This window comes from Haliotis asinina, chromosome 4 (assembly GCF_037392515.1).
Source record: "Haliotis asinina isolate JCU_RB_2024 chromosome 4, JCU_Hal_asi_v2, whole genome shotgun sequence".
Classification (NCBI taxonomy): domain Eukaryota; kingdom Metazoa; phylum Mollusca; class Gastropoda; order Lepetellida; family Haliotidae; genus Haliotis; species Haliotis asinina.
Window position 1 is genome coordinate 70990574 of NC_090283.1, and position 26347 is coordinate 71016920.

Genomic DNA, 26347 nt, shown 5'->3' on the forward strand with positions numbered 1-26347 from the left:
GTACACGTCATGCATCAACTTGCGCCTGCATGTACATCAACACGGAAACGTTGTCGCACCTTGTCATGTTGGTGGAGTTTTATGATGAATGGGATTGTAAACAGCCCATACACCCTGATCTTTGATCCGCAGATCCCGATATTTTCAGGATCTAGAAATTAAGGTTGACATAAACACATTCCACATGTGACGGAAGGGCAACGTCATTAGTCATACAAGACTAACGTCGTTCGACACGATGTACGTCCCAGGGGCGTCTTCATTCCCATTGAGATCCTGGCACGGCGTAAAATGTTCCATTTCTTGTGTTTCTTTTCAAATGGAAACGTTAAGCGTTTTGTTAACGGTTTTCTTCACAACTTCTCATGGCTATACATCGTACCGAAGATTTAACACGTACAGCGTAGATCATAGTCTGCGTCTGTGCACGGCGGCGTCGGTGTCCAAGTCGTCTTTCAGTTACAACATGTATTCATCAAATGGTACGTAGACACAAGTTCTTACCACAATTGTTTACGTGTATTTTGAAACAGTTTGTTCAGTGACGAAGTTTAAGTGTAGTATCAGCTTGTAGATATTGGCAGACACCTCTGTAGAAACGATTTAACAGCACAAGAGGGTAATCAAAGATGGCCAAACAAGTTAAACTGACAAAGAAACCCTAAGCAAAATCCTAGTAATTGGTTACCAAATAGAGTTTTGATATTTCTATTAGCGATTCCCGTGAAGATCCGGGTAAGTATTGATCTTCAGCAACACGTTTGCAGCAAGAGAGTATAGTCAGGGGCTCTTTGACGTGGTTAGTACACGTCATCGTCTCTGACGTGGTTAGTACACGTCATCGTCTCTGACGTGGTTAGTACACGTCATCGTCTTTGAGTGGTTAGTACACGTCATCGTCTCTGAAGTGGTCGTGACGTCATCGTATTCCAACTGCGTCGATCGATGTTCATATTATTGATCACTAGCTTGTCTGGTCCAGATTCGATTATTTACTGACCACCAAGATACTGCCGAGAGCGGCATTAAACAAGACACAGGAAAATACTCAGTACTTATGTATCAAGTGGATGAGTTAATCGATTGAGGAACATTTCTCAATAACACGTTCAGCGTAATGGAGACTGGTTGTTACACAAGTATGGCTGGAGTTGTTGGCTGGTCGTCGAGGTAGTGATGTTGTCACTGTCATGTAGTCGTTGGTGATGGTCCAGTCGACTTTATTACTCTGTAACTTGTTATTGCCTACTCATGGCCGCAAGGGCTGACTGTCAGGCTCCAGTCAATGCCTTTATCACTCACATGGTCACTTTAGTGAAAAATCCCCTCGGTGGGTAGACAGACACGGGTCAGTGACGGTCCAGCATGTAGTCAAAACAAGCCCTGACCACTCAATCTCAATCGACACCATGGCGTTAGTATAATTGCGAAGTTCAACACAGAATGTTAATGTTATATGCTTTTCTACCTTAACATTGTACACAGCTGATATTCTGAAATCATAGACTACAGAATAAAGAGATGCATCGATTTGAGTGAGTTTAGTTTTACGCCGTACTCAACTATTTCCCAGCGATATGGCTGTAATCGATTTGAGGCCTGAACAATATGCACATTTCCGAGTTCTCTAAACCATGCAACGCCCTTATGCTGCTGAAAGTAGTAGGAAATTGGTCCCAAATTCAATCATACATCATGGCTGGTAACTTCAAAATCTTACCAGCACAAAATGATTTAACCAGACCAAATATGGTGAATTTACTCAGATGTATGGAACATCTAAACTTTGTAACAGCCCAGACTGGCCCGCTGTAAAGTCAGAGTGTCCGTCAAAATTCTTGCCCGTATTAGACGGTCGGACTGGCTTTGTTTCATACACTGGTATATGTGACAACGTCGTGAACAGTGGAAGCTATTTACAAAGAACAAATACATGATAGTACATTTTTCACTATATGCCAGTGCAGGTGTCTGTTGGACATTACAAATGTTAGTCCTAATATCAATTCCGCGCCATGTTTTTGACATCGATAGTGACATACATACGTGTAGAGAAGTTCAGCATTCATATCTGAGTTGTCAGTAACTTTATCATCGGAAAAATGCAGGCGGAAAACCCCACTCAGTATGTATTGATTCCTGGGAGTTGTTAACAATCATGACCTTTTCAGGTTATTTACTATATACCAAAATGTACAATATCGGCAGTCAAGCATATTCCATTCAAGAAGCATGCAATGTCATGATAAGCAATCGAATGAATAGTAATTACCAAACTATGTTAAGTGAGTAAGTTCAGTTTTACGCCACGCTCAGCAATATTCAAGCTATATGGCAGCGGTCTGTAAATAATTGAGTTTGTATGGGACAGTCCAGTGATCAATAGTACGAGCATCGATCAACGCAATTGGAACGATGACATGTGACAACCAAGTCAGCGAGTCTGAACAAAAGATCCCGTTCGTGGACAAGCATGGGTTACAGAAAGTAAATTTTAACCCGGGCCTTTCCGGGTCACCAACCCGGGTTATGATAAAGTCAGAAAGGATACTTTTGTTCCACACGATGTTCCTCAGACTGGCTAGGAGAAATGGCTGTGTCAAGGATGAGGGTGGTTCAGATTTCAGTCATGCTTTCATTATACATCGGTTTGAATAAGATGAATACTCGGGCCTACTCCGCCATACAGGCAGTGAAACAAACATACTCAATGAAGCCCATATTGCGGTGTGCGGAATAGTTTCCAAATTGCGCTAGCCAGTCAGGCTAGATATGGCTGAACGATACTAGCCCACAAACTATTTCACTAGCCCCAAATCTGCACGCAGAAACTAAGCCAAAGATAACACAAAGATAAGCTGCTAATATCATGAACATTTACGTCAGGCCATAATCTTGAATGATTTGTAAGTGTACTGTAACTTAACAAATCGGAGAGAGTGTGATATGTGCACACAATGATCCCATGAAAATTCACTAGCCAGTGACTGTGGAGATTTACTGGCCCAACTGTTTTTTTAGTAGCCATGGACTAGCGGGCCAGTCACTGTTTCGCACACGTCTTAAATTTGTGGCAGATCGAGATTACCACATGAAATTTAGCAACCTTTCTTTTGTGAAACATGCACATTTCAAAGACTAGATGTCTGTCTGACAGTTTGCTTATATTGCAGGTCCACAGCGATGGCACCTGATTTCTTCCTGCTGTGGGGGAGAGAAGCAGTCCCCCGTACATCTGACTACCCTTGGTGCAGTCTGCTATCAGCCCTACACTCTCACATACAGACAGCCACTAGCTACTTGGGTGTCGTCAGTTACATATAATGATGGTAGGTCATAGTTGTGTGTACAAAATTACCTTCAGTCTTACAGATCTACAAGTCTTACCACCAGTGTGCGAAATAGTTTCTAAATTGTGCTAGCCAATCGGGCTAGCTATTCCTGAATGATACTAACGTGGATGAGGATAGGATATCATTAAGCTGCTAATAGTATGACCATTTTTAGCAGGGCGTAATCTCGCAAGATGTAAAAGCTCCTAATAGTATGACCATTTTTAGCAGGTCATAATCTCGCAAGATGTAAAAGCTGCTAATAGTATGACCATTTTTAGCAGGTCGTAATCACACAAGATGTAAAAGCTGCTAATAGTATGACCATTTTTAGCAGGTCATAATCTCGCAAGATGTAAAAGCTGCTAATAGTATGACCATTTTTTGCAGGTCGTAAGATGTAAAAGCAGCTAATAGTATGACCATTTTTAGCAGGTCGTAAGATGTAAAAGCTGCTAATAGTATGACCATTTCTAGCAGGCCGTAAGATGTAAAAGCTGCTAATAGTATGACCATTTTTAGCAGGTCATAATCTCGCAAGATGTAAAAGTGTATTCTAAGTTAACAGGTCGAAGAGTGTAACATGTTGACAAAATGACCACATGAAAATTCCCGAGCCAGTCGGGGGAGTGAGTGCGGAGAGTTACTGGTCCGACTGATTGTTTTACTAGCCACGGTCTAGTGGGCCAGAGGCTATTTCGCCCACTGCTAACCACAAATCACAAACTCACCGGGTGTCTTCAGTAAAATACGATAACTGTGTTGGCTGTAGATACATACAAATCAATGTAGCACAGCACACAACTGGCTTCTACAAAATACCAGTTTGGCCAACGGCTTTCATAGAATATGATACTTGAGATCAGAGAAGTTTCAGAAATATTAGATAATTTGACTATCATTTATTCAACAATAACCACACCCTAATGTAATATTGATGCATTTATATCATTGCAAATTCATTATGATGTGCAGAATTAAGTTGCAGTACCAGTTTAATGACGGTATAATGTTTTTTGCAAAAAAAAAAATGTTTTTTTTTTAAAAACTCACTGGCAATTGCCATAAAGTCAGTGATAATAATATACACCGAACTGTAAGTGCTTATAAGTGAATATCAAGGGTAAAAAGATCTTCCTCTAACCATTTGTCTTGAAGTATTGTGGTATGTGGTTTGGTATGATGTGTGAGAAACAGATTACTTTACTGGTGTCTCTCAGATACCATTTATCATAAAACGAGTTTTTTTCAAACGTATTTAATTAGCGACACTCGTTTAGAAATGTCAGTTTATCTCTGCCGGCGATTTTCACTTAATTGTTTACACAGGCATTACTGGTTGTTAAAGTCATTTAGAATTCATGCCTAGAATCAAAAGTTTAAATAAATTGAATCAGAAAATATCTAGATTCGTGTTATATTTATTCTATACGTGTTTCATAGTATGAAGAACTGTTTATGTTGCAATCAGGGAAACTGCAGGTGTAAAGGTAACAAGTAACACGTTTCTGTTCGACTGAACCCCGAGAAACTTGTGTATGAGTTTTAATCAGTAAAGAAGTCCGTTATGACTTGACCTTAGGTCATCACAATGGAGTAGCCAATCAGGGAATTAGAACTCGATCTCACACATATATGTGTGATAGCAGTTTTCTCACACGGGTTTCTCACCTATATAAGAAAAAAATAATAAGACTTACCTCAAGACAAGTGGTTGTCCTCGTGTATATAGGTTCAGGGGCTTCCAGAAATGTTCTGGCTTTTTCGGCTGATCTTGGACAAAGATTGTAATTATTTACTACATTGTTTAACGCTGTAATATACCCATGGACTAAACTAACGCAACACCCCATGTTTTTCATAGCATCAATATGTTACCATGTGCCAGCAAACCTAGAACCGTATCCAAACCTTAATTTAACTTACAAACTGGACACACTCATCCTTCGGGAATAATTACATGCTAATTCTAAACGAAAAGAAGAACGAAAGCCTTAAGTCCTCTTAAATGCAATTCTGTCAAACAATGACTGCGTTTGTAGTGTTGATGATGTCGCACAACGTTAACCAGTGTAGTTATTTTTGTTATACAAACGGCGATGCGTAAACCACTCTCTTTTTAACAAACCACTTGACATGACCGGGTGAAGCCGTGTGATTCTGAGAAGGGCTAGACCCTCGCCAGGAGTTGTCACCTGTGTCTGACCTGAACGCTGACGTTTGATGATGTTTTTTGGCAAGTCGTTGATAGTCGAACGTATTGAAAGTAGCACGTGCATTTCGAAAATCAATATATGGTGCGACCGAAGATTCAAAACACTCATACAAACACATGTAATTATAGCATGCAAAAATCATGGTGTTGCGATACTATTTTCATGTGTATACGTTACAATGCCGTTTAAATAACATGGTAAAGTTACTAATCCAGTGATATGAAATGCAATGGAAGGAGAACTCATGTTTTCCATTGACGATGTGAGCCATGTCTCCTGTATGTCTACAGGTCAAACAGCTTCAATGACCTTTCCCAAAGGGAGACTATCTCTGTGTGACGTGCCTCATCGTGAGGGTAGCCGGTTCACCCTAGGGGAGATACACTACCATGCCGGCATCACAGAAGACACAGGCTCCGAGCACTGGGTAGAAGACACGGGGTATGCGGCAGAGGTGGGTAGAGCGAGTGAATGTTGAAATCAGAGTTAGTGAATGAATGTTGCTTGACTCCGCATCGGCAAATTTGCAAAGAGATTATTCAAGTTTGAATGTTTGGAGAAGAAGGGTCACGCGTGACATTTGCAAAACGTTTTATTTAAACAAATCAAATAAAAATATGGGATCTTGCATGGTGGATACTCTTGCTCTTCTCGATACTGAATGTATGTAGAGGGGGATCCTGGACTGAAGATGGACTTTAAGTTCGTCAACTCTCAATACTTACTCTTTGTAAAGTACATTGCAAGGATATTCTGAAGTCATTCCATTATTATTTTGATATCCTTTCACATTTTGGTATTTGGATATTCTGCTTTTGATTCTTTGTTATTACGATATCTCATTTTTATTCTTATTCATTATGATATCACGCTTTGATTCTTTATTATTACTATTTCCCTCTCTGATTCTTTTGTTATTATGATGTCCCGCGGGTCTTTATCATTACAATGTCCAGCTTTTGATTCGTATATTCATGATATCACTCTGTTTTTTATTCTTATTTATTTTGATATCACGCTTTGTTTTGTTTTTTCATTATGAGAATATCCCGCCTTTATTCTTATCTATTACTATTCTCATTAACACGATATCCCGATTTTTATTTTTATTATTACTATATCCCACTTTTAGTTCTTTTTTATTACGATGTTCTTCTTTTAGTACTTACAGATTTCCGAAGTATTTCCGTATCTTTACTGTGTTATGAAAATCTGTTCACATTAGAAAATAAAACCTGTTCATAATTTAGATAAACTATTTTTGGAACTTGTAAACAGTAACGGTGTTGTCCAAGGCGCATTCTCACATATTTGTCTTTTCACAAGACGCGCGCACAATTCAGACGATGCTGTGTGACATTTTACACGGCCCATTCATTCTATCAGGAAGTCATTGTGACACAAGAGCTGAACAGTGGGTGAAACATTAAACAACGCAGAGAGGTGGTTGAATGCGTGTGGCGACGTCAATGTTTATACGTTTATTTTGAGAGTTACAATAATGGCTGTAAATATATGAAAGTTGATGTCCCAGTATTAACCGAAATGAAAAACGGACAGATACATACTGAGTGAGTTTAGTTTTACGCCGTTTTTATCATTAATCCAGCAATGTCACCGCAGGGGACACCAGAAATGGGCTTCACATTTTGTGCTCATGTTGGGAATCGAAACCGGTCTTCGGTGTGACGAGCGAACGATTTAACAACTAGGCTTCCGCCTTGCCCCAGAAAGGTAATGACGTAATAGAACGTCAGTTAATTCTGTAATACAATCAAAACGAATTCCCATGTTGTTATGGGGTAGAATTTATCATTGTTTATCTTTGTAATACCCCCACGTGATCTTTCTGTCCTAGATTCATCTAGTGCACTATAACAGGAAGTATAACGGTATCGCGGAGGCGATGTCCAAACGGGATGGACTTGTTGTCATCGCAGTCCTCATACAGGCGAGTGGCGTGTTTCATCTTGTATTGTGTGCTCACCGTAAAGATTACAGTCGAATTACAGATTACAGTCGTATCTGTGTCCACAGAAGCGCTCAGAGAAAGATTGACCCACTTTACGGTAAAGTGAGTATGCGACTTGGGTTTAACGCCGCTTTAAGCAATGTTGCAGCAACATCACGGCGGGGGACACCCGAAATGGGCTTCACACAATGTTCCCATATGGGGATTCGAACCCGGGTGGTCGGCGTGACGAGCGAACGCCTTAACCACTACACCTTTACGGTATAGAACATACAAAGACATGATCTCTTTTTTGGCAAACGTCTACAAAACTTAGGAAGAGAACGATATAACAGTACACTTATGCGTTTTTATTGCAATGGAATTTATTCTGTATATTTTTTTAACAGTAGTACGTCTTTGACCCATGCTGATTTTTAAAAAAATGTAGTTTAAGCTAAGAGTTGGCAGAAGTCGGGCTCGTTCACGTTACCATAGGAACATCACCGGTTGCAACGTTAACTGATGTAAAGTAATCCCGTAAGCTGGCGTTTAAATCTGTCACTTATATATGTAAAGTTTAACTATATGGACTTATAGTAGGCCAAAACGGTTCCCTACCACACTCCCTAATTAGCCGATTGAAATATATACTGGACAAAATAAGTTAGGGATATTGGTATTTTTAGCATTGATTTTTTGTCAGTGTATCAATGCACAAATGGATCATTATTCCGAATTTCAAAATTTACGTATATCCCTAACTATTTTGGTCAAGCATAAGCATAATGTGCTCAGCATCTATGCCAAACAAAAGCGACCTTCCCAAATCTCATACCAAACAGCTGGTGATTTATCACGTTTGTTGTTTTAGGAAGCCAGAACGTCCCCAAACAGCGAGTTGAGACGATATGTCAGACTGGTATCCAGGTTGAAAGCAAACGGTACAGTGTACATTTATTCACGAACCGACCCGTTAAGGTCGTAAGAGGAGACTAACGGGATCGGGTGGTCTGGCTCGCTGACTTTGTTAACACATGTCATAGGTTTCCAGTTGTGCAGATTGATGATGCTCATGCTTTTGATCACTGGATTGTGTGATCCAGACTCGATTATTTACGGACCACCATGTGGCTGAAATAGTGCTGAGTGCGGCGTAAAACTAAACTCACTCATTCACGAACCAAACTCATGTAAAACATAAACTACCAGTGTAAAACATAAACTACCATCCGCCTCTTGATGAGCGTTCCTTGAGATATATGTTCATTGTAGTGCAGATTTCACAGAAAGTAAACTATAGCACCTACAGCGTTGTATCGTTTCATTAATTATCCGACTCTTGATGAGCGTTCCTTGAGATATATGTCCATTGTTGTGCAGATTTCACAGAAGGTAAACTATAGCACCTACAGCGTTGTATCGTTTCATTAATTATCCGACTCTTGATGAGCGTTCCTTGAGATATATGTCCATTGTTGTGCAGATTTCACAGAAGGTAAACTATAGCACCTACAGCGTTGTATCGTTTCATTAATTATCCGACTCTTGATGAGCGTTCCTTGAGATATATGTTCATTGTTGTGCAGATTTCACAGAAGGTAAACTATGGTACCTATAGCGTTGTATGGTTTCATTACTTATTATTACCACTGTTGAATAATTCACTAATACTTCGTATGGTTAATATATATGCTGCAAAGAAAAACGAATGGTGATCCATATTAAAAGTATCTGAACTCGGAAACAAAAAATGAATTGTTATTTGCAAGACGCACAGAAAGTACAGTGTAGAAGCGTATCCTTATAGATGCAAAACTCAGGACATCAATGAGGCCTCTGCTGCTACTCCCGCGCAATAAGGAGTTCTTCATGTATGAGGGTTCGCTCACGTCACCGCCATGTTCAGAGTCAGTATCGTGGATTGTCATGAGGCAGCCGCTTCAGCTGAGTACAAAAGGGGTACGTAATGAAAGGTTCGCTTGCATTTTACGTAAATATATACCATTAAAACTTTTGGGGAATATTTCATTTGGGGTGACAACACTGGTATTTTAATCACTTGGCATTTTGTATAAGGGGCATGGTAATTCCAATTTCATCTTGTCTGTAACACGCCAATTTCGTACAAGAGTTTTTCAATGTCAAGGTAATGTCGAGGTCAAATTTGAAAATTACTCTGAAATGTGTCAGTGTGTTGCTGTACATTTCAATGACAAAATACAGACTGAAAGTTGCTGTTGCATTGGTTTGAACTGAAATAAATGGGGTTTGGTGACGACACGTGTGACGCCAGGGGCAGCTACGTGCACCTGTCATGCTGGAAGATGGGAAAAGACGAAATCTTGACCTTTCAATCAGTAATTAATAGAATTTCGGCATGGTGATGGCAAACCAAAGTCGACAAAATGCGAACACGGCGGTTTCAATAAAACGACTGTGTTAAGAGACCGTGGCCAAGGTGCCTGTTAAACTGGAGATGAGCTTCACAGAGCTACGTGTGTTGGGGGGCTGGATAGACAGATTACACAGATGGAACCTCCATGCCAAACCTCCAGGTTGTGTCCAACCACTGACGAACCGGGACCGTCACAATGCTGTTAGACGTTGGGGGATGGGGTAGCCTAGCGGATACGGCGGTCGCTCGTGACGTTGAAGACCCGGTTCGATTCCCCAAATGGATACAATGTATGAAGCCTTTTTCTTCTGGTGTCCCCCGCCGTGATATTGTTGGAGGATTGTTGAAAGCGGCGTAAAACCAAACTCACTGCCAGACGTCGTTGATGGCGGCAGCGCTGGACCAATTGTCACATGGCAAAAGTCATGTTTTCGGACAAATTAAGGTTTACTTTGGACTTCCGGATCCTTGACATGCGCAACAGGCTTATGACGTAATGAATGTTTTAATGCCTGACGTTAGACAGAGCAATTGTTTTGAGGGTGGCTCAGTAATGATGTGGGGTGGTATCACTGATTTCGGCAACTGTGGTTCGTTACCAAGTTTATCTTTGACAGTGGGGCAGTTGATTTTCTGTATAATACCTCCTCATTTCCTTTTCAGCTGGAGATTTTGAGGAAGCTTCCAACAAAAAGTGGCCAAGTGTTGGCGACGTATACAAACGTCCGGTCGGAACAAAAACTCAACAACAGACTAGTGGAAACCAATTTCCCTTGTTCAGATCCCCTCGATACCTTTGACACACTGCATATATAACGGAAGTTTGTTTGAAAAACAATCGGAGGTCATTCTGGGTATGAAGACTGGAAATCATATGAACAAGTGTTTTGTCAAGGAGTTTTGCTGCGAATCTTGAAGTATGCATATCAGTGACGATGCCATCCCGAACTCGCGTGCCTGTATTTCTTCAAGGGGAAACTGACGTGCCTATGCGTGTGAGGAAGCACATGCCCACCGCACGAACACCATGAAGATAAGTTTTTCGTTTTTATTTATAAGCAAAGGATCATGTACATGATATTATATCTTGTGGACATGTGTAAGTATATAAGATATAAAGTATATACACATTGATATGTACAATCGGAAAGATAACTCTGTTTCATATACAGGTGTGTTAATGTTATTAAAGATAACAACATACTATTGAAAATAACATGGTATTTGGAATTCATCTGGTCAATGCTTTTTCAAAACACTGTCATTGACAATCCCAAAACTGTACATTGAGAGATAAACACAGAAAAAGGGTAGTGTAAAACTCATTTTTTTTCGGTATCAGAGCTGACCATTTGCGCTGATAAAAACAAAGCAGCGGCGAAATTGATATCGATGCACCAACCGAATATGGTTGCCTTGTCAATGGTGCCACAAATGGACTATCAGATCATGATATTTCACGTGCGTTGCTTTGCTATAGATGATATGTCCAGAGAGATGGTAATGTGTTTTGATGAACATCACCCTGTCTGACTAGTGACGTCATGGCAACGACTCATAGACTGTGATTTTCAGCATGTCGCTAATGGAGATCTGGTATATCAGGATACTGGGGTTTAATTGTTATTTACAGTGTAGGTTTATATACCCGAGGGAATCCTGAGATAGTTTTTAATGTCCAGTTGTTGAGCTGTGCCGAAGAAGACCTCAACATACATCACTGTGACTTATACAATGGCACCTTAAGAAAGAGAGATCATTTTACTATGATGAACCACAGTGTTAATCACTGTAAGGCTGCAAAGTTTTTTTTCGGTGACGAATGCTGTAAAACGTATGGGATGCTTTTGTGCATGAAAGAACAATATTACAACTCGCACTGTTCTGTTTTCTTCGACGCCAAACACCCAGATTGTTTCCCCCCACGAGTTCAGCATGTGAAGTTCAAGACAAAATTGTGACTGATGCATATGTTGAATTCTCATCTTATTCAGAAACCATCGCCCGATGTTGTCTTTGTTTCCAGGAAAAAGATAACGATAAAACCTGAAAAGAATTGATGTGCAGGTTACCACTGGCACATGGACAAGTTTTAGCGTTGACAAGTCTACTGTCTGATTAGAATGATTGATTGTGGAATAAGACGTGAACACCTGTACTTTAGACTGACAGTATTCCGAGACAGCAGAGCTAGCAAACCGGAGTAAGCTCTATGTTTTGAACAAACACTGCCATTTAGCAAAATAGTCACATGCAACGCATTTGTAATTACGTTATTCTCAGTTAAGTACACTTTTCTTAACGTTTGGGGTTGATTCCGATCCGGGATTCGAACCCACGCTTCCAGAGTCTGGCACCTGATCACCAGCACATGAGGTCAGCAATCTAACCCACTTAGCTACCACGGCTTCCACACACAGTGGAAGTTTAATAGCTGGTAGTCTGGATCTTGTGCTTTTTGTACCCCTGGTTGAAACTGTAAATGAGCAGTGCATTTCCATATATCGTTTCGTATCTAGAAAACATTTTGTCTACGTCTTACCGGCTGCCGTGAAACCAGTAGACAGGAAGAACAATCCATGCCAACCAATGGAATCTTTGAGAATTTGACCGAGGAAGGCACTTGTAGCTCCTGTAATGATCTGATGTAACAAGCAAATATATTTGCAATCATCTGATAACATTTTACAACTACTGAATAGAATAAACCCAAATGAATAGATCTGAAGACTGTAGTTATCTAGTATGTTAAACATCACCTGTATAGTATGCTTATAGTACATATTTTTCAGATTCAAAGTGATGAGTGAAAAAGGTCGTGCAGATACAAGTTGTAGACAGCTGTCTGTTTGATGATAACATCTAGTGCAGAAAATCAATTATTTTCTCCTACATATTATATTAGCATGTAAATGCATGAACAATGACTTCAATATCAGTGTTATCATGTCTGATCAGATGTCTAAATACCTGCTTCAGTGAGCGTTGTGAAACCTTAATCATCGTGGCTTGTTGATCAGAAACAGACAATTAATTCTTTTCAGGGATCTGTCATAATCGCCCCTTACCCAATACTCCTGTGGATATATAGTGTCAAGAAACCACGTGATGTACCAACCAGGGACTACAAAATGTCGGTTGTGTGCAGGAAGCGGCGTAAAGGTTTTGATAGTCTGTTGATTTACGCCGCGGCGATAATAATTGTAATAATGATTTAGCCTGAACCAGACAATCCAGTGATCAATAGTATGAACATTTGAATCTACGCAATCGATCCACGCTGTTGGAGAACGATGACATGTGTCAACAAAGTCAGGGAGTCTGACCACAGATCCCATTTGTCGTCTCTTACGACAAGCATGGGTTGCTGAATACCAGCTCTTACCTGATCTTCACGGGTGAAAGTGTAAGGGTCAATACATTATCTTACCTGGGATGTAAAAAGAAGGCCAAAGTTGACGCCGACGTAAGTGTTCCCATACATCCGGGCTATTGCAGGTGGCATGATGGAGAAGACGCCGGAGAAGGCAAAGAAGATGAGGCACACCCAGGCGAAGAACATCGCCCTGTCTGTGTACTCACACCCCAGGAACGAGGCAATGAGACAGGCGAATGCAATATAGATGCAACGGGCTGCAATCTGGGGAAACAAACGATGAGCAGACCGTGCGATAATACATACCACAGATATGGAGAAAGGTCATGAAAACACTTAGCAATGCTCCAGCTATATGGTGTCTGAATGTAAATGATAATGTCTGGACCAGACAATCCAGTGATAAAAAGCATACGATGATCTGTGCCAACCAAAAAGCCAGCGGGCCTCTAACGACAGACAGGTTGCAGAAGACCAGTTTTAGCCTGGATCTTCACGGGTTCCTCCTATTCAAAGAAAATGGAGATGAAGTGTCCGTAATGTGCATTTATATAATAAATATTGACGTTTCTTAGGTTCGCATGCTGAAAAAGCAATATGGACAGTGAGTGAATGAGTGAGTTGAGTTTTACGCCGCACTCCAGCAATATTCCAGCTATATGGCGGCGGTCTGTAAATAATCGAGTCTGGACCAAACAGTCCAGTGATCAACAACATGCGCAATTAGGAACCGATGACATGTGTCAACCAAGTCAGCGAACCTGACCACCCGATCCCGTTAGTCGCCTCCTGCGACAAGCGTAGTTGCCTTTTATGGCAAGCATGGGTTGTTGAAGGCTTATTCTACCCCGGGACCTTTACGGGTTCTATATGGACAGTGATAATAGACATTGCAAGCGGAAGATGCAATTTGACTCTTGAGTCAGGGGAGACATTCATTTATATCCTACTTCCATATCCATTGCCAAATTCTTTTATTGTACATCTTTTAGTATTTCAAATATGTCTTAGTGTATTTCTTTGTGATATTACACATTTCATTCAAATTAGTTGAGTTATCTGATTTTCTATCAACTTCTTTCAAATATTCCGCCGAGGATAAGTTACAATTTGATATTTAGCACCACAACATTAAATTCCCTTCACTAACACAAAATGAGTAGTGGTAGTAGTAGTACTAGTAGCGATAGTAGATGTAGTAGTTGTAGTAGCATTAGTAGACGTAGAAGTGGTAGTAGTAGTTGTTGTAGTTGGAGTGGTAGAAGTAGTTGTGGTTTCAGTCGTAGTAGTAGTGGTGGTGTGGTGGTAGTAGCAGAAGTCGTAGTAGTAGTGGTGGTGTGGTGGTGGTGGTGTGGTGCGGTGGTGATGGTAGTAGTAGAAGTCGTTGTAGTAGTGGTGGTGTGGTGGTGGTGGTGTGGTGCGGTGGTGATGGTAGTAGTAGAAGTCGTTGTAGTAGTGGTGGTGTGGTGGTGGTGGTGTGGTGCGGTGGTGATGGTAGTAGTAGAAGTCGTAGTAGTAGTGGTGGTGGTGTGGTGGTGGTGGTAGTAGAAGTCGTTGTAGTAGTGGCAGTAGTAGTGGTTGTTGTAGTAGTTGTAATTGTTGTAGTACCTTAAAGGAGAAGCGATCCATCATGAAGCCCCAGAAAATACTGCCGCCTGCATTGAAAACTGATGACACAGACCCCACAATCGCCAGAAAATGGTCATCAGAAATGAATGTCTGTCCATACTTCTGGATATACATAACAAGGAAAAATGATTAGTATGACTTTGAATGCTGTAGATTTAACGAATGTAACATTTGAGATAACTTAAACACAAACATTATGTTTACTTTAAGGCCAATCATATTTTACACTTTTCCTTAAGCGATGAATGTACCTTATATTGCGAAGAAACAAATACAATCCCTTCTCCGCCAAACAGGAATATTAGCCACAAGAGGTAGAAGTTTTTGGACTTGAGGACCTTCTGTGGTGGAACATCTGCACCAGTGCCACTGTTCAGAAATATGGAAGGAGTTAGATGTTAACACCAGATCAGTAATATTCTAAACACATATATAAACAATGGTGATCTATTTATATATATGATATTCAAATTATTTCGGTTGTTGTAATTGTGCCTTACATATTGAAATATACAAACCCATCCATTCGTCGTGGAAATGACGTTCGTGCCAAATCAGGTTTTGCACGTGCAGTCGATCACGTGATCTTCGCATCAAAGTTTTCTTCATTTGGAAACAAAACACTTTTAAACCACAGTTCTAACGGTACTTTAAATGCCATGATTGTCAAATGTGCAACGTGAACGTGCCGTTGGCACGTTGCATACGGGAAGATCAGTTATTGACGTCTCAAGAACAATGGGATGCAGTCGTCATACTGTGTATGACTTGCGAGGTCGTCTACAACAAACTGGCACCACTTCTGATCGCCCAAGGTTGGGTCGTCCACGTGTGACGTCACGAACAGAGGACCGTTAACCTACGTAACAGATTTATGCCGCTACACGAACCAAGGCTGAGATGTTTAGAGGTCGACTGTCCTCACAGGCCATTCGTAATCTGTTGCGGGCTGCCAATCTCCATTCGAATTTTTATTCTTGTGTCTTGACATTCTGTATACCCATGTTTTGGAACGGCGGTGTAGCCTAATGGAACTGATTGTGGCACTGTCAGTGTATCGAGTACATCACACAGAGCTCAGCAATGAAATAATAACAATTTAACCAGCTTACCATCTCTTGTTCTTTTATAGTGCGCTGAAGAAAGAATGTGAAGTTTCTTTTTTCACTCAGTATATTTCTTTCGATCAAAATTATAGCCATTCAGAGACTGAGCAACAGCCTGTACATACAGGGCATGTTACATCAAGAATAGGTATTCTATTCCAAGCCACCCGTGAATTTCGGATTTAAAACTGGCTTTCAGAAATGTCCGTTGTAAGATGCAGCTAACGACATAGGGTGGCTGGGTACGCTGAAGTGGTTGACTCATAGATCGATGATGTCAGTCACCGGATTGTCTAGTCAAGACTTTTATTTGCAGACCCGTGAAGGTCCGGGGTAGAATAGGCCTTCCTCAACCCATGCTTGCTATGAAAGGCGACTATGTTTGTCGTAAGAGGCGACTTACGGTATCGGGTGGTCTGGCTCGCTGACTTGGTTGACACATGTCAACGGTTCCCATTTGCGCAGATCGATGCTCATGTTGTTGATCACTGGCCTTTCTGGTCCAGACTCGACTGGAATATTGCTGAGTGCGGCGTAAAACTCAACTCACTCACTCACATTTATTTAGAGGCATCCGGCATGTGGTGTTATGTGCTAACAAAGAAACCCACTATACGTACCCAACAAGAACTTAACTGATACCATAACCTTAATCCTCATCGTCGTCGCCGTCATCATTATCAATTTTGAATTATTGCGGATTGTTTTATAGAACAATTAATCATATCGGTGCTGCTTTACAGTGAATCTGATGTATTGCCTTAACGCATTTGCCATCGTTTCACACAACCATTGTAAACGCGACCCAGCTGCTGTGCAACACACACGCCTGTCCCGACTCAGCTATTCATGTACAAAGTAATGACATGTAGAACATCAAAACATGCCGGGTTACACGTGTCACGTCTTTGCATTAAAACGCTACAGTATACGCTGGAGGCAGTTCTTTCAAGGGGACCGGTTCAAAGTAGGTCTGTCTACATAGAGAATATGTAAACACATTCCAGGGGTCGTTCTGTGAGAAGGGTAACGATCGAGGAGAGTGTCAGTGCTTACGACTTACGACAGTGCTTTGAGTGGTGGTAACTATACACACGCACGACAATGTTCAACCATGGACCGATGTGTGCGTGGTTTTAGGATGACATAAACACTGCGTAAGGTCAGAGTGACATGTCATTCACTTGTTAATAGTTGGGACAACAGACATGCAGTATAAGGGCACATGTTCAATGGGGTAGGGCTTTGTGAATCGCCATGAAAGTACCTGTCAGGGTAGCACGTGTAATGAGTATCTATGCACGAACAACCCAATGATAACCCTGGGGTATTAATCGCAAATAGAAATGTCTGGGTTGAAACAGAAATGTCTCAACATGGAAACAAATGAACTCAGTAGTGAAAGTTTGAGCTGTACTAATAACAAGCCAGGTCGGCAGTGAAAGCCAAACCTGAACACATAACAGGCCGATTCAGGAATGAAACCCTGCTCCGTCCTGCAAACACATAAAATCAGCAGTGAAACCACGAGTTGTGCAATGAACCGATTCATTCAAGAGTGAAGCCCCACACTGTACAATAAACAGATACATGTAGCAGCGAAACCCTAAGTTGTACATCAAACAGATACATGTAGCAGCGAAACCCTAAGTTGTACATCAAACAGATCAAATCAGCAGCTCGCTGACTTGGTTGGCACATGTATTCGGTTCCCAGTTGCGTATAGCGATGATCATACTGTTAGTCACTGGTTTGTCTGGCCCAGACTCGATTATTTACAGATCGCCGCCATATAGCTGGGATATTGCTGAATGAAGGCAAACTCACTCACTCACTCACTCAAATCAGCAGTGAAACCCAAGAGACAATTGAACAATAAAATAATTATCTAATTTGAGATTTGTGTGTTTGAAAGTAACATGAAACATGTATATCACAGAATAATATGTCTGGTTTATCTTCACAAACAAAATCCACTGAGCATTAAAAACAAAATAACGGTGAAAGTTAAATGAACAAATCACAAGTCAACGATGACACAAGCTATACGTGAATAATATAAGCATGTCCTGCCCTACCGGTGATAACCCGCCTATCACACAATGTGCCTTACACACACTGTCTCAGTTCACCCAGCTATAAAAAGGGCACCCGTAAGGATGTGCTGGCAACACGAGTGTTTATTTCATTGCACCTAAAAGGCAACATGACTGTATGATCCCCAGGGAGTTGAAAAAGTACCATAGTATCCTATGACCGGGAATGGTAATGTTCGTAGCGCCGTGAACAAACTATGAGCGCCGAAACAATGGACAATTACTGTTACTACTTCTACTTAACAACGTGAATGTTTAATGGAGTATTTCTGCCATGTGACGGCTGTATACATCTAGACAGTCAATTGATGGATCATATGAGCCAGTGACAAGATAGCGGGTTTAGTGATTTTGTTGCAACTGCTAAAATACGATTATTAAGTGTTGAGCAAACTGGCAGAAATTCTGTGATTTATGAGTGAACTTACTCATTGTCTTTGTTTTGAACAACTGCGGTCTCTGGGGTTGATTTGGTCATCTCCACGTCGCCAGAAAATCCTTCGTTGATGTTGCACATTTCATCAGCAGTCTTGTAGCTTTTTACTTCAACCTCGGCCTTAAACAATAGGTGTCGTTAAAAAAATGTTCATTCAAAATTTTGTTTAAATATTACACAAGTGCAAGGTTGGTGATTCGTGTTCCAAGAATGTGACTACGTCTGCAAATATCAAACTGGGACCATACAATCCAGTGATCGACATCATAAGCACCAATATATGCAATAAGATCGATACACATGCAGACATGCTGTTGAACACAGGAGCGCCTGGCCCAGAGGCTATTATGTATAGGACCCGTGAAGGTCCAAGGTTAGAATACGCCTTCAGCAACCCATGCTTGTCGTAAGAAGACTAACGGGATCGGGTGGTCAGGCTCGCTGACTTGGATGACACGTGTCATCGATTCCCAGTTGAGCAGATCGATGCTCATGTTGTTGTCACTGGATTGTCTGGTCCAGACTCGATTATTTACAGACCGTCGCCATATAGCTGAGTGCCGCCATTGCTGAGTGCGGCTTAAAACTAAACTCACTCACTCACTATTATGTATAGACTGCGCCGTCATATATCTTGAAACAAATGAATATATTTCACATGACTTGGTGACATGGTTATGCATGAACAGCTGGTTTTATCAGTAACAACAATTTTTATGTCGTATATCATTAACAATCCTATCGACGATATTTCACTTTATCGATCTCTTTAGCCAGCACTAACAACCACTGTTTTTATGTACCTGGGCCTCCTCGGGCGGGTCAACCAATAGAAGGCATGAAAACAGCTGTATCACGGCGTATGTTCCCCCGAGCACCAGGAAGCAGTAGGGGACCCGGTCCAGGACCACGTCCTGGGAGAAGTAGCTGAAGAAGAGGTACAAGTTGTATGTGCAGACCAGCCCTTGCTACAAAACATTGTGTGTCTGAAAACGCACTGCACAGTTGGAGACAAGCGCCACAATGGCTTTGTATTTTAATGGTGTCACATATATGGTGAGTTTGGAGATAGTCACAGTTTCATATTTTTAATGTTATCGATGAACAGTTCTAGACGCTTTCAAGTAGAAACCCTTTAAACCAAAGAACCATCTCAAAATGGATTTCAGCACTTTCTCATGAATAAATATATCAATGCCAGCTTAACCACGATTATAATCATTATGATAATCGGTACCTGCACGTATTTACTTATGTACAATAGTATATGGCATTTACTTTTCAATTCTCATGAATAACTATATCAGTGCAAGCTTACCTGCACGTATTTACTTATGTACAATAGTATATGGCATTTACTTTTCAATTCTCATGAATAACTATATCAGTGCAAGCTTACCTGCACGTATTTACTTATGTACAATAGTATATGGCATCTACTTCTCAGTTCTCATGAATAACTATATCAGTGCAAGCTTACCTGCACGTATTTACTTATGTACAATAGTATATGGCATCTACTTCTCAATTCTCATGAATAACTATATCAGTGCAAGCTTATCTGCACGTATTTACTTATGTACAATAGTATATGGCATTTACTTTTCAGTTCTCATGAATAACTATATCAGTGCAAGCTTACCTGCACGTATTTATTTATGTACAATAGTATATGGCATTTACTTTTCAATTCTCACGAATAACTATATCAGTGCAAGCTTACCTGCACGTATTTACTTATGTACAATAGTATATGGCATCTACTTCTCAGTTCTCATGAATAACTATATCAGTGCAAGCTTATCTGCAAGTATTTACTTATGTACAATAGTATATGGCATTTACTTCTCAGTTCTCATGAATAACTATATCAGTGCAAGCTTACCTGCACGTATTTACTTATGTACAATAGTATATGGCATTTACTTCTCAGTTCTCATGAATAACTATATCAGTGCAAGCTTACCTGCACGTATTTACTTATGTACAATAGTATATGGCATTTACTTCTCAGTTCTCATGAATAACTATATCAGTGCAAGCTTACCTGCACGTATTTACTTATGTACAATAGTATATGGCATCTACTTCTCAGTTCTCATGAATAACTATATCAGTGCAAGCTTACCTGCACGTATTTACTTATGTACAATAGTCTATGGCATCTACTTCTCAATTCTCATGAATAACTATATCAGTGCAAGCTTAACCACGATGAGGATGATTGTAGTGCAAGTGATGGTGGTGGTGGTGGTGATGGTGATGAAGATTATGATTATCATCATAAATGTCTGGGTATTGGGATGACTTAAAATTTGAAGTCTGTTACGATTTTGATGATAATGTTGATGACGACGACTGTGATGATGATGACGACGACGATGGTGGTGGTCATGATGGTGGTGATGATGATGATGATGATGAAGACGACGATAAAAAGCAGTAGCTATCAACACATGTTTTCTCACTTGTCTCCATCACCCGTATCGTCGGGGCTGTAGTTCTCTGGGTTGACATAGGCAGTGATAACCTGGTTGAACACAAGAGCCCCAGCTCCGAACCCTGCTATGATGGAACCGCTCACAAGTCCCCTCCAGTTCGGCAACCACTGATAACATAATACATGCAGGTGAGGGGTGGGGTGAGACGAGGTGAGGTGAGGTGGAACTGAGTGATGCGAGGAGGCGAGGAACTGGGGGTTGGGGTGAAATGGAATGGGGTCGGCTAAATTTGGGTGGGAAGGGATGAGATGAGGTGAGGTGTTGTGATGGGTGATTTGGGGTGGCCCGAGGTGAGGTGAAGTGGTGTTGTGACGGGTGATTTGGGGTGGCCTGAGGTGAGGTGAAGTGGGGTCGGGTCGGGTCGGGTAGAAACGGGTAAGGTGGAGTGGACTTGGGTCGGGTCGGGTCGGGTCGGGTCGGGTCGGGTCGGGTCGGGTCGCGTCAGATGAGGTGAGGTTATTTACTTTTGTGTGTTTGATGTATTCTAGCGTCATGGCCTGTATTTTATTATTGCGTACACTTACACTTCAGCTTCGTGATGGGTCACCATAATCAATAGTCATCAATAGACATACCATATTTGGACCTCCGCCACATAGCTGGAATATTGCTAAGTGCGGCATAAAACTAAACTCAATCACTTATGACGTTTAACCAACCTTCATGGCACAACCTAGTGGTATAGGATACGCTATACCCGTACCCATGCCAAACATGACGCCGTATGTGAAGACTGTGGCGATATAGGAACTCTTGACAGCGAAGTAGGAGAGCATCACTCCCAGGCTGCAAGAATGAACAGGAACATTCATATACTCTTCAAAAAAATTAGGGATCTTCATTTTTTCAATTTACGATTAAAATTATTTAGGGCATTTATCTGAGTCGATCAATGTTGATATGATATCTTTTAATGTTTTGCGAGTGCATCACCATTTGCTCTTTCTTACAACCATTGTTATTTGGAATGTAGTCGCTTTTGAAAGATGATTGGTGTATGGCATGTAATATGCATGTATACGATTTTCATTTGAAAACAAACGACAAGAAACAAACACTAGCAAGTGTGTGATGCAAGACGGGAGTCAAGATTAATGTTCTGTGTGATTTCTCGACCTTCTTGAAAAAAAACCCCGTCAAAACCAAGAATGGGTCTCTATGCACGTGTATGGGGTTACTGAGTTGTGCCCGTGCATATCATGCGTTGTGTCTTGGGGCGGTAATAGAGGGAAATGGTGTTGCGTTCATAAGATGTCTGTCCTTGAAACGTTTGTTGACGTTTACACTTCCTATCCAAATTGAAAGTCCATTATCCTCTACTGTTTTTGAAGAATATATTTTACCGTTAACACAGCTCTTATGATAATCATCTGACTTCATTCGGTATATGTGTTACCTGTGATCAAAACTTGTTATTTGTACAACGTGTATGTATATACATCTATATGTTAGTATATGGCGTATAATTCTCAATGTTTGGTTGTAATCACCAACTTGCTGAAGGGTAACATGCTACAATGAACCGTCGGTGATTTCCATGAACAAGATGTCGATATATATACATCTTGCTTTGTTCATATTTACCAACTTCTAGAATTCCCTTAAAACACAAATTATGATGTTTTCATTGGCATAAACTATTCATTGTAAAGCTAAAAATGTAAAAGACGACCGTAAACCTAATGCAGCTGCAGGTGAGTGTGTGAAATGACATTTGGCTATTCCTATGTTTCGCACCTTAAATCTCCAAAAGTTATTTACTTATGACATCCAAGTTTATGGAATGCTCTCTCCTCTCCAATAAAATATACAGATTCACTGTCATCGTTTAAATTAGAGTTATCTTAAAAATGACAAAGTTCCAACATATTTTCAATTTGATGAAAGATAGATAAATATACTACACAGAAAGTTAAGGCATTCATGTAGTTCATTACATGCTTGTCTTTTTCGTGTTAATTTTCAGAGTAAAACTTGCAAATGTAGTGCTCCACTGGAAGATGCAAACCATTTCTTCTTAAAATCTCCACAATCTTTCCAGCTGCCGTTTTGGTCTGAAGCAAGACTTTGAACTATCAAAAGTTCACGTAGACATTGATACCATTCTGTACGGCAACCCTGCTCTGTCAAATACTGTTTATGAAAATATCTTTACTCATGTGCAAAAATACATTGTAGGAAGTAAGCGCCGCGATTAATGATTAATATGTCTTAATATCATATTACACAAATGGCGGACGATAGCAACCGTCGACCAATGAGAGGGCTTTCTTTGACCACACCCCATTTATGCGGCCTTATCGTCCTTGTTATCGTCCGTCATTTGTGTCAAGATCGTTTAGCTGAGGGTCAAAATCGTCTTTCAGTCGACTTGTGGAAATAACAGTAGAGAACTGGTGCGTGTTTTGAGTGGTGATCGATAGGCCAGTCACCCATGCTTATCTTTTTAGATTTTAGTTTTGATAGGCTGCATGTAGTGGTAGCGTAGCGATCAGCAAAGCAGGCGGGTGGGGTACACTGAAATGTACGGCCTTGTCTAGATATATTGTACTATGAAACGTTTTAAGTCGGGGGTCATCTAAACACTTTTTTTATGTTTTAAAAAAACCCCTTTAAACCTCGCAATGACACGTGGGCCTGTGAGAGGGTGGCAACAAGTTGCACAACTTGTGCACAATTCCTTTCAACATTGGATAAAATATGTGCAAACAACAACAAACAAAGTTGTTTTACGCCGCATATATACAAGACTACCGCCAGTCTTAAGCAGCTACAGTATGTGCGTGTGTGTGTGTGTGTGTGTGTGTGTGTGTGTGTGTGTGTGTGTGTGTGTGAGAGAGAGAGAGAGAGAGAGAGAGAGAGAGAATGAGTTTAGTTTTACGCCGCACTCAGCAATATTCAAGCTATATGGCGGCGGTCGGATCAACAACATGAGCATCGATCTGCGCAAATGGGAACCAATGACACGTGTCAACCAAGTCAGCGAGCCTGACCATCCCGTTAGTCGCCTCTTACGACAACCATAGTCGCCTTTTATGGCAAGCATGGGTTGTTGAAGGCCTATTCTACCCCGGGACCTTCACGGGTCAGGCAGCTACAGTGTAGATACAGGTGAGTGAGTGAAAGCTGTTATACGGCGCATCGGCAATTGTGCCGCTATGCCGCGGATATATACAGGTGATGACATTCCATTGTTGCTTTATATTTCCTGACCTTTATTTCCTGGCTTTATTTACTGACCTCATAGTCCATGATCCAATGAGCGTTGTTATCCTGGGCCCAAGCTTCCGTTCGAGCAGACCTCCTGCAAACATTGTGATCCCTTGGCCTATCATCATACATGCTTGTATCCATATCCCATCGACATAGCGGAGGTCACTCGGGGAGGACCGTCGTCTTATGTACGATATTATGTAAGGGCTGAAGTTGCCTGGAATCGGAAATATACAACCTTTTTACCCCTAACTGTTCAATTTAATAGTGTCGAGGGGGAAATGAATAAAAAAAGGCGATCAGATCTCTCTTCGAGATGTTTAATATGCAAATATTCTTCCAACAAAAACATTAGATATCAACCGTCGATTGTACATATATCGATGATTGATTTGTCCACTAACTTGGGGGAACGAAAATAAACTGCACGAGGATCATGCGTCAAATTACTGAAAAGCATGTGCAAATATCGTGCATGTGAACTGCTGCATTTGGGTGAAAAGTTTCGTTAAGAATTCCCCAAATGATTTTCGTCATTTTTTGAACTCATGACAATAATCTTTTCAACGTTTCGAATTTGTTTTACAATGCATCAGTTCGAATGTAAACAACACCTTTAAACAGTAAGGAATATTTTGCAAAATTGTGTTTAGAACAGTTTTGTTAAGTAAGTGGCTATATTTACAAACAGGAGTCTAAACATTTGATGGTAAGTATATATGGTCTGTGAAGACATACATGACGAAAATAGCTTAACGAAATAACGGTAATGACACCGGGTGTCTACAGTCATGAATGTTCATAGTCTATCACAAGTACTCATGTACCTGTGAAAATTCGGGTTAGAACTACAACCAATGCTTGTCGTAAGAAGCGACTAACGGGATCGGGTGATCAGGTTCCGGACTTGGTTGACACATGTGTTCGAATCACATCTGAGCTGATAGATGCTTGTGGTTTTGATCACTGGGTGGTCTTCCAGGCTCGATTATTCGCAAGCCGTTGCCATATGGGTGGAACATTGCTGAGTGCGTCGTCAAACAACAAACAAACGAAAGAGGCGACATGTCATTTAGTATTGTTGATGATGAATGTTTATTCCCGAACAAGTGACATCTGTGAGACCATAAATCTACACCTGGGCTGTATATCACAGAGCGTTTGTTACCGGTTGTACCTGACATCCAGCAGGTGTATATGCACACATCTAGGTCACAGACACTGATAACTGAATTATGATATTCACCGTAAGTATTAAAAAACACAAGGTTGTTTGGACATGGCGGTGTGTGTTTCTGAGCATTCAGCACAGGTCACAAACCACGTAGTATTATGCAACGCTGGACGAGGAGATATCTACATGGGAGCCCGTGTTTGGAAGCTTGATTCCTGTGAGTTTCTAAAACTGCTCCCCTGTCCTGCAAGGAAGCGCGTGTGATACACGTAATGTCGCCCTAGACGAGAGTTTTCTCAAGCTTGCCTCAGTTCATTCAGCAAACAATGAGTACCCAATTGGATAGGTCATATTAGCCATCTTGTCCTTCACAGACTGTTTGGGTTATCCAGTATAATAATATTTCAGTTGATGCCCTCTCCGCATGATATGAAACTTGTTAAGCCTCGCTTTTCGCACTGACTGTGATTATAGTTATAGAAGCATATGTAATTTTAATACTCACCGTATGAGTAGAGTGTGCCAAGTGTGAGGTGTATTAAACACCCTGCGACAATAATAACACATCCTCGCAAGCTGCACTGACTTTTTCGAAATGTGGTGGTTTGATTGTTACATGGCTCTACAAACACACCGTGGCTGTTTCCTACAACGTCCGCGCTGTTTTGTTCCAGCACGTGCGCAACATCGTCCTCTCTGACGTCCGTGCCTCTTTCTTTAATATTCTGCATATCGGTAAAGGTTTTCGTATCGGTATGGTTTAATCCATCACTTCTTTTTTCCACCGACATTTTATCTTACACGGTGGAAGGTTGTTTGTACCCGGCCTGATCACGGGACGGACAGATGACGGAGTAGGATTGAGTTTGACAAATGTACCACCGGGCTATTTATACCCCACAAGTTGTGCTGTGGCTAT

The 26347-nt window shown here is 41.0% G+C and overlaps 2 protein-coding genes across 2 annotated transcripts; one reads left to right on the forward strand and one right to left on the reverse strand.

Moving 5' to 3' along the window:
- The first annotated feature begins 212 nt into the window (after positions 1-212).
- LOC137282692 (carbonic anhydrase 1-like) lies at positions 213-11771 on the forward strand. The gene is made up of 7 exons (XM_067814478.1): positions 213-482; positions 3174-3329; positions 5839-6002; positions 7407-7499; positions 8374-8443; positions 9310-9461; positions 10561-11771. Exons 1-7 carry the CDS (start codon positions 239-241, stop codon positions 10711-10713), a joined length of 1032 nt encoding a protein of 343 aa, XP_067670579.1. The 5' UTR covers positions 213-238; the 3' UTR covers positions 10714-11771.
- Positions 10936-26322, reverse strand: LOC137282691 (L-lactate transporter-like). Its single transcript, XM_067814477.1, has 11 exons — positions 25934-26322; positions 24282-24471; positions 21701-21827; positions 21009-21148; positions 19344-19467; positions 18533-18660; positions 15154-15271; positions 14882-15004; positions 13328-13537; positions 12440-12539; positions 10936-11943 (listed from the first exon to the last, which is right to left on the reverse strand). The coding sequence occupies exons 1-11, from the start codon at positions 26217-26219 to the stop codon at positions 11888-11890; spliced, it is 1602 nt and encodes a 533-aa protein (XP_067670578.1). The 5' UTR covers positions 26220-26322; the 3' UTR covers positions 10936-11887.
- Positions 26323-26347: the final 25 nt, after the last annotated feature.

Coding starts and splice junctions, on each gene's coding strand:
- LOC137282691 (XM_067814477.1), bottom strand. CDS start 26,219: ATGTCGGTGGAAAAAAGAAGTGATGGATTAAACCATACCGATACGAAA. Junction 18,661..19,343: donor ACCCGCCCGAGGAGGCCCAG/GTACATAAAAAC, acceptor CTATTGTTTAAG/GCCGAGGTTGAAGTAAAAAG. Junction 11,944..12,439: donor TACTGGTTTCACGGCAGCCG/GTAAGACGTAGA, acceptor AATTCTTTTCAG/GTTTTATCGTTATCTTTTTC.
- LOC137282692 (XM_067814478.1), top strand. CDS start 239: ATGTACGTCCCAGGGGCGTCTTCATTCCCATTGAGATCCTGGCACGGC. Junction 483..3,173: donor CAACATGTATTCATCAAATG/GTACGTAGACAC, acceptor CTTATATTGCAG/GTCCACAGCGATGGCACCTG. Junction 6,003..7,406: donor ACACGGGGTATGCGGCAGAG/GTGGGTAGAGCG, acceptor TTTCTGTCCTAG/ATTCATCTAGTGCACTATAA.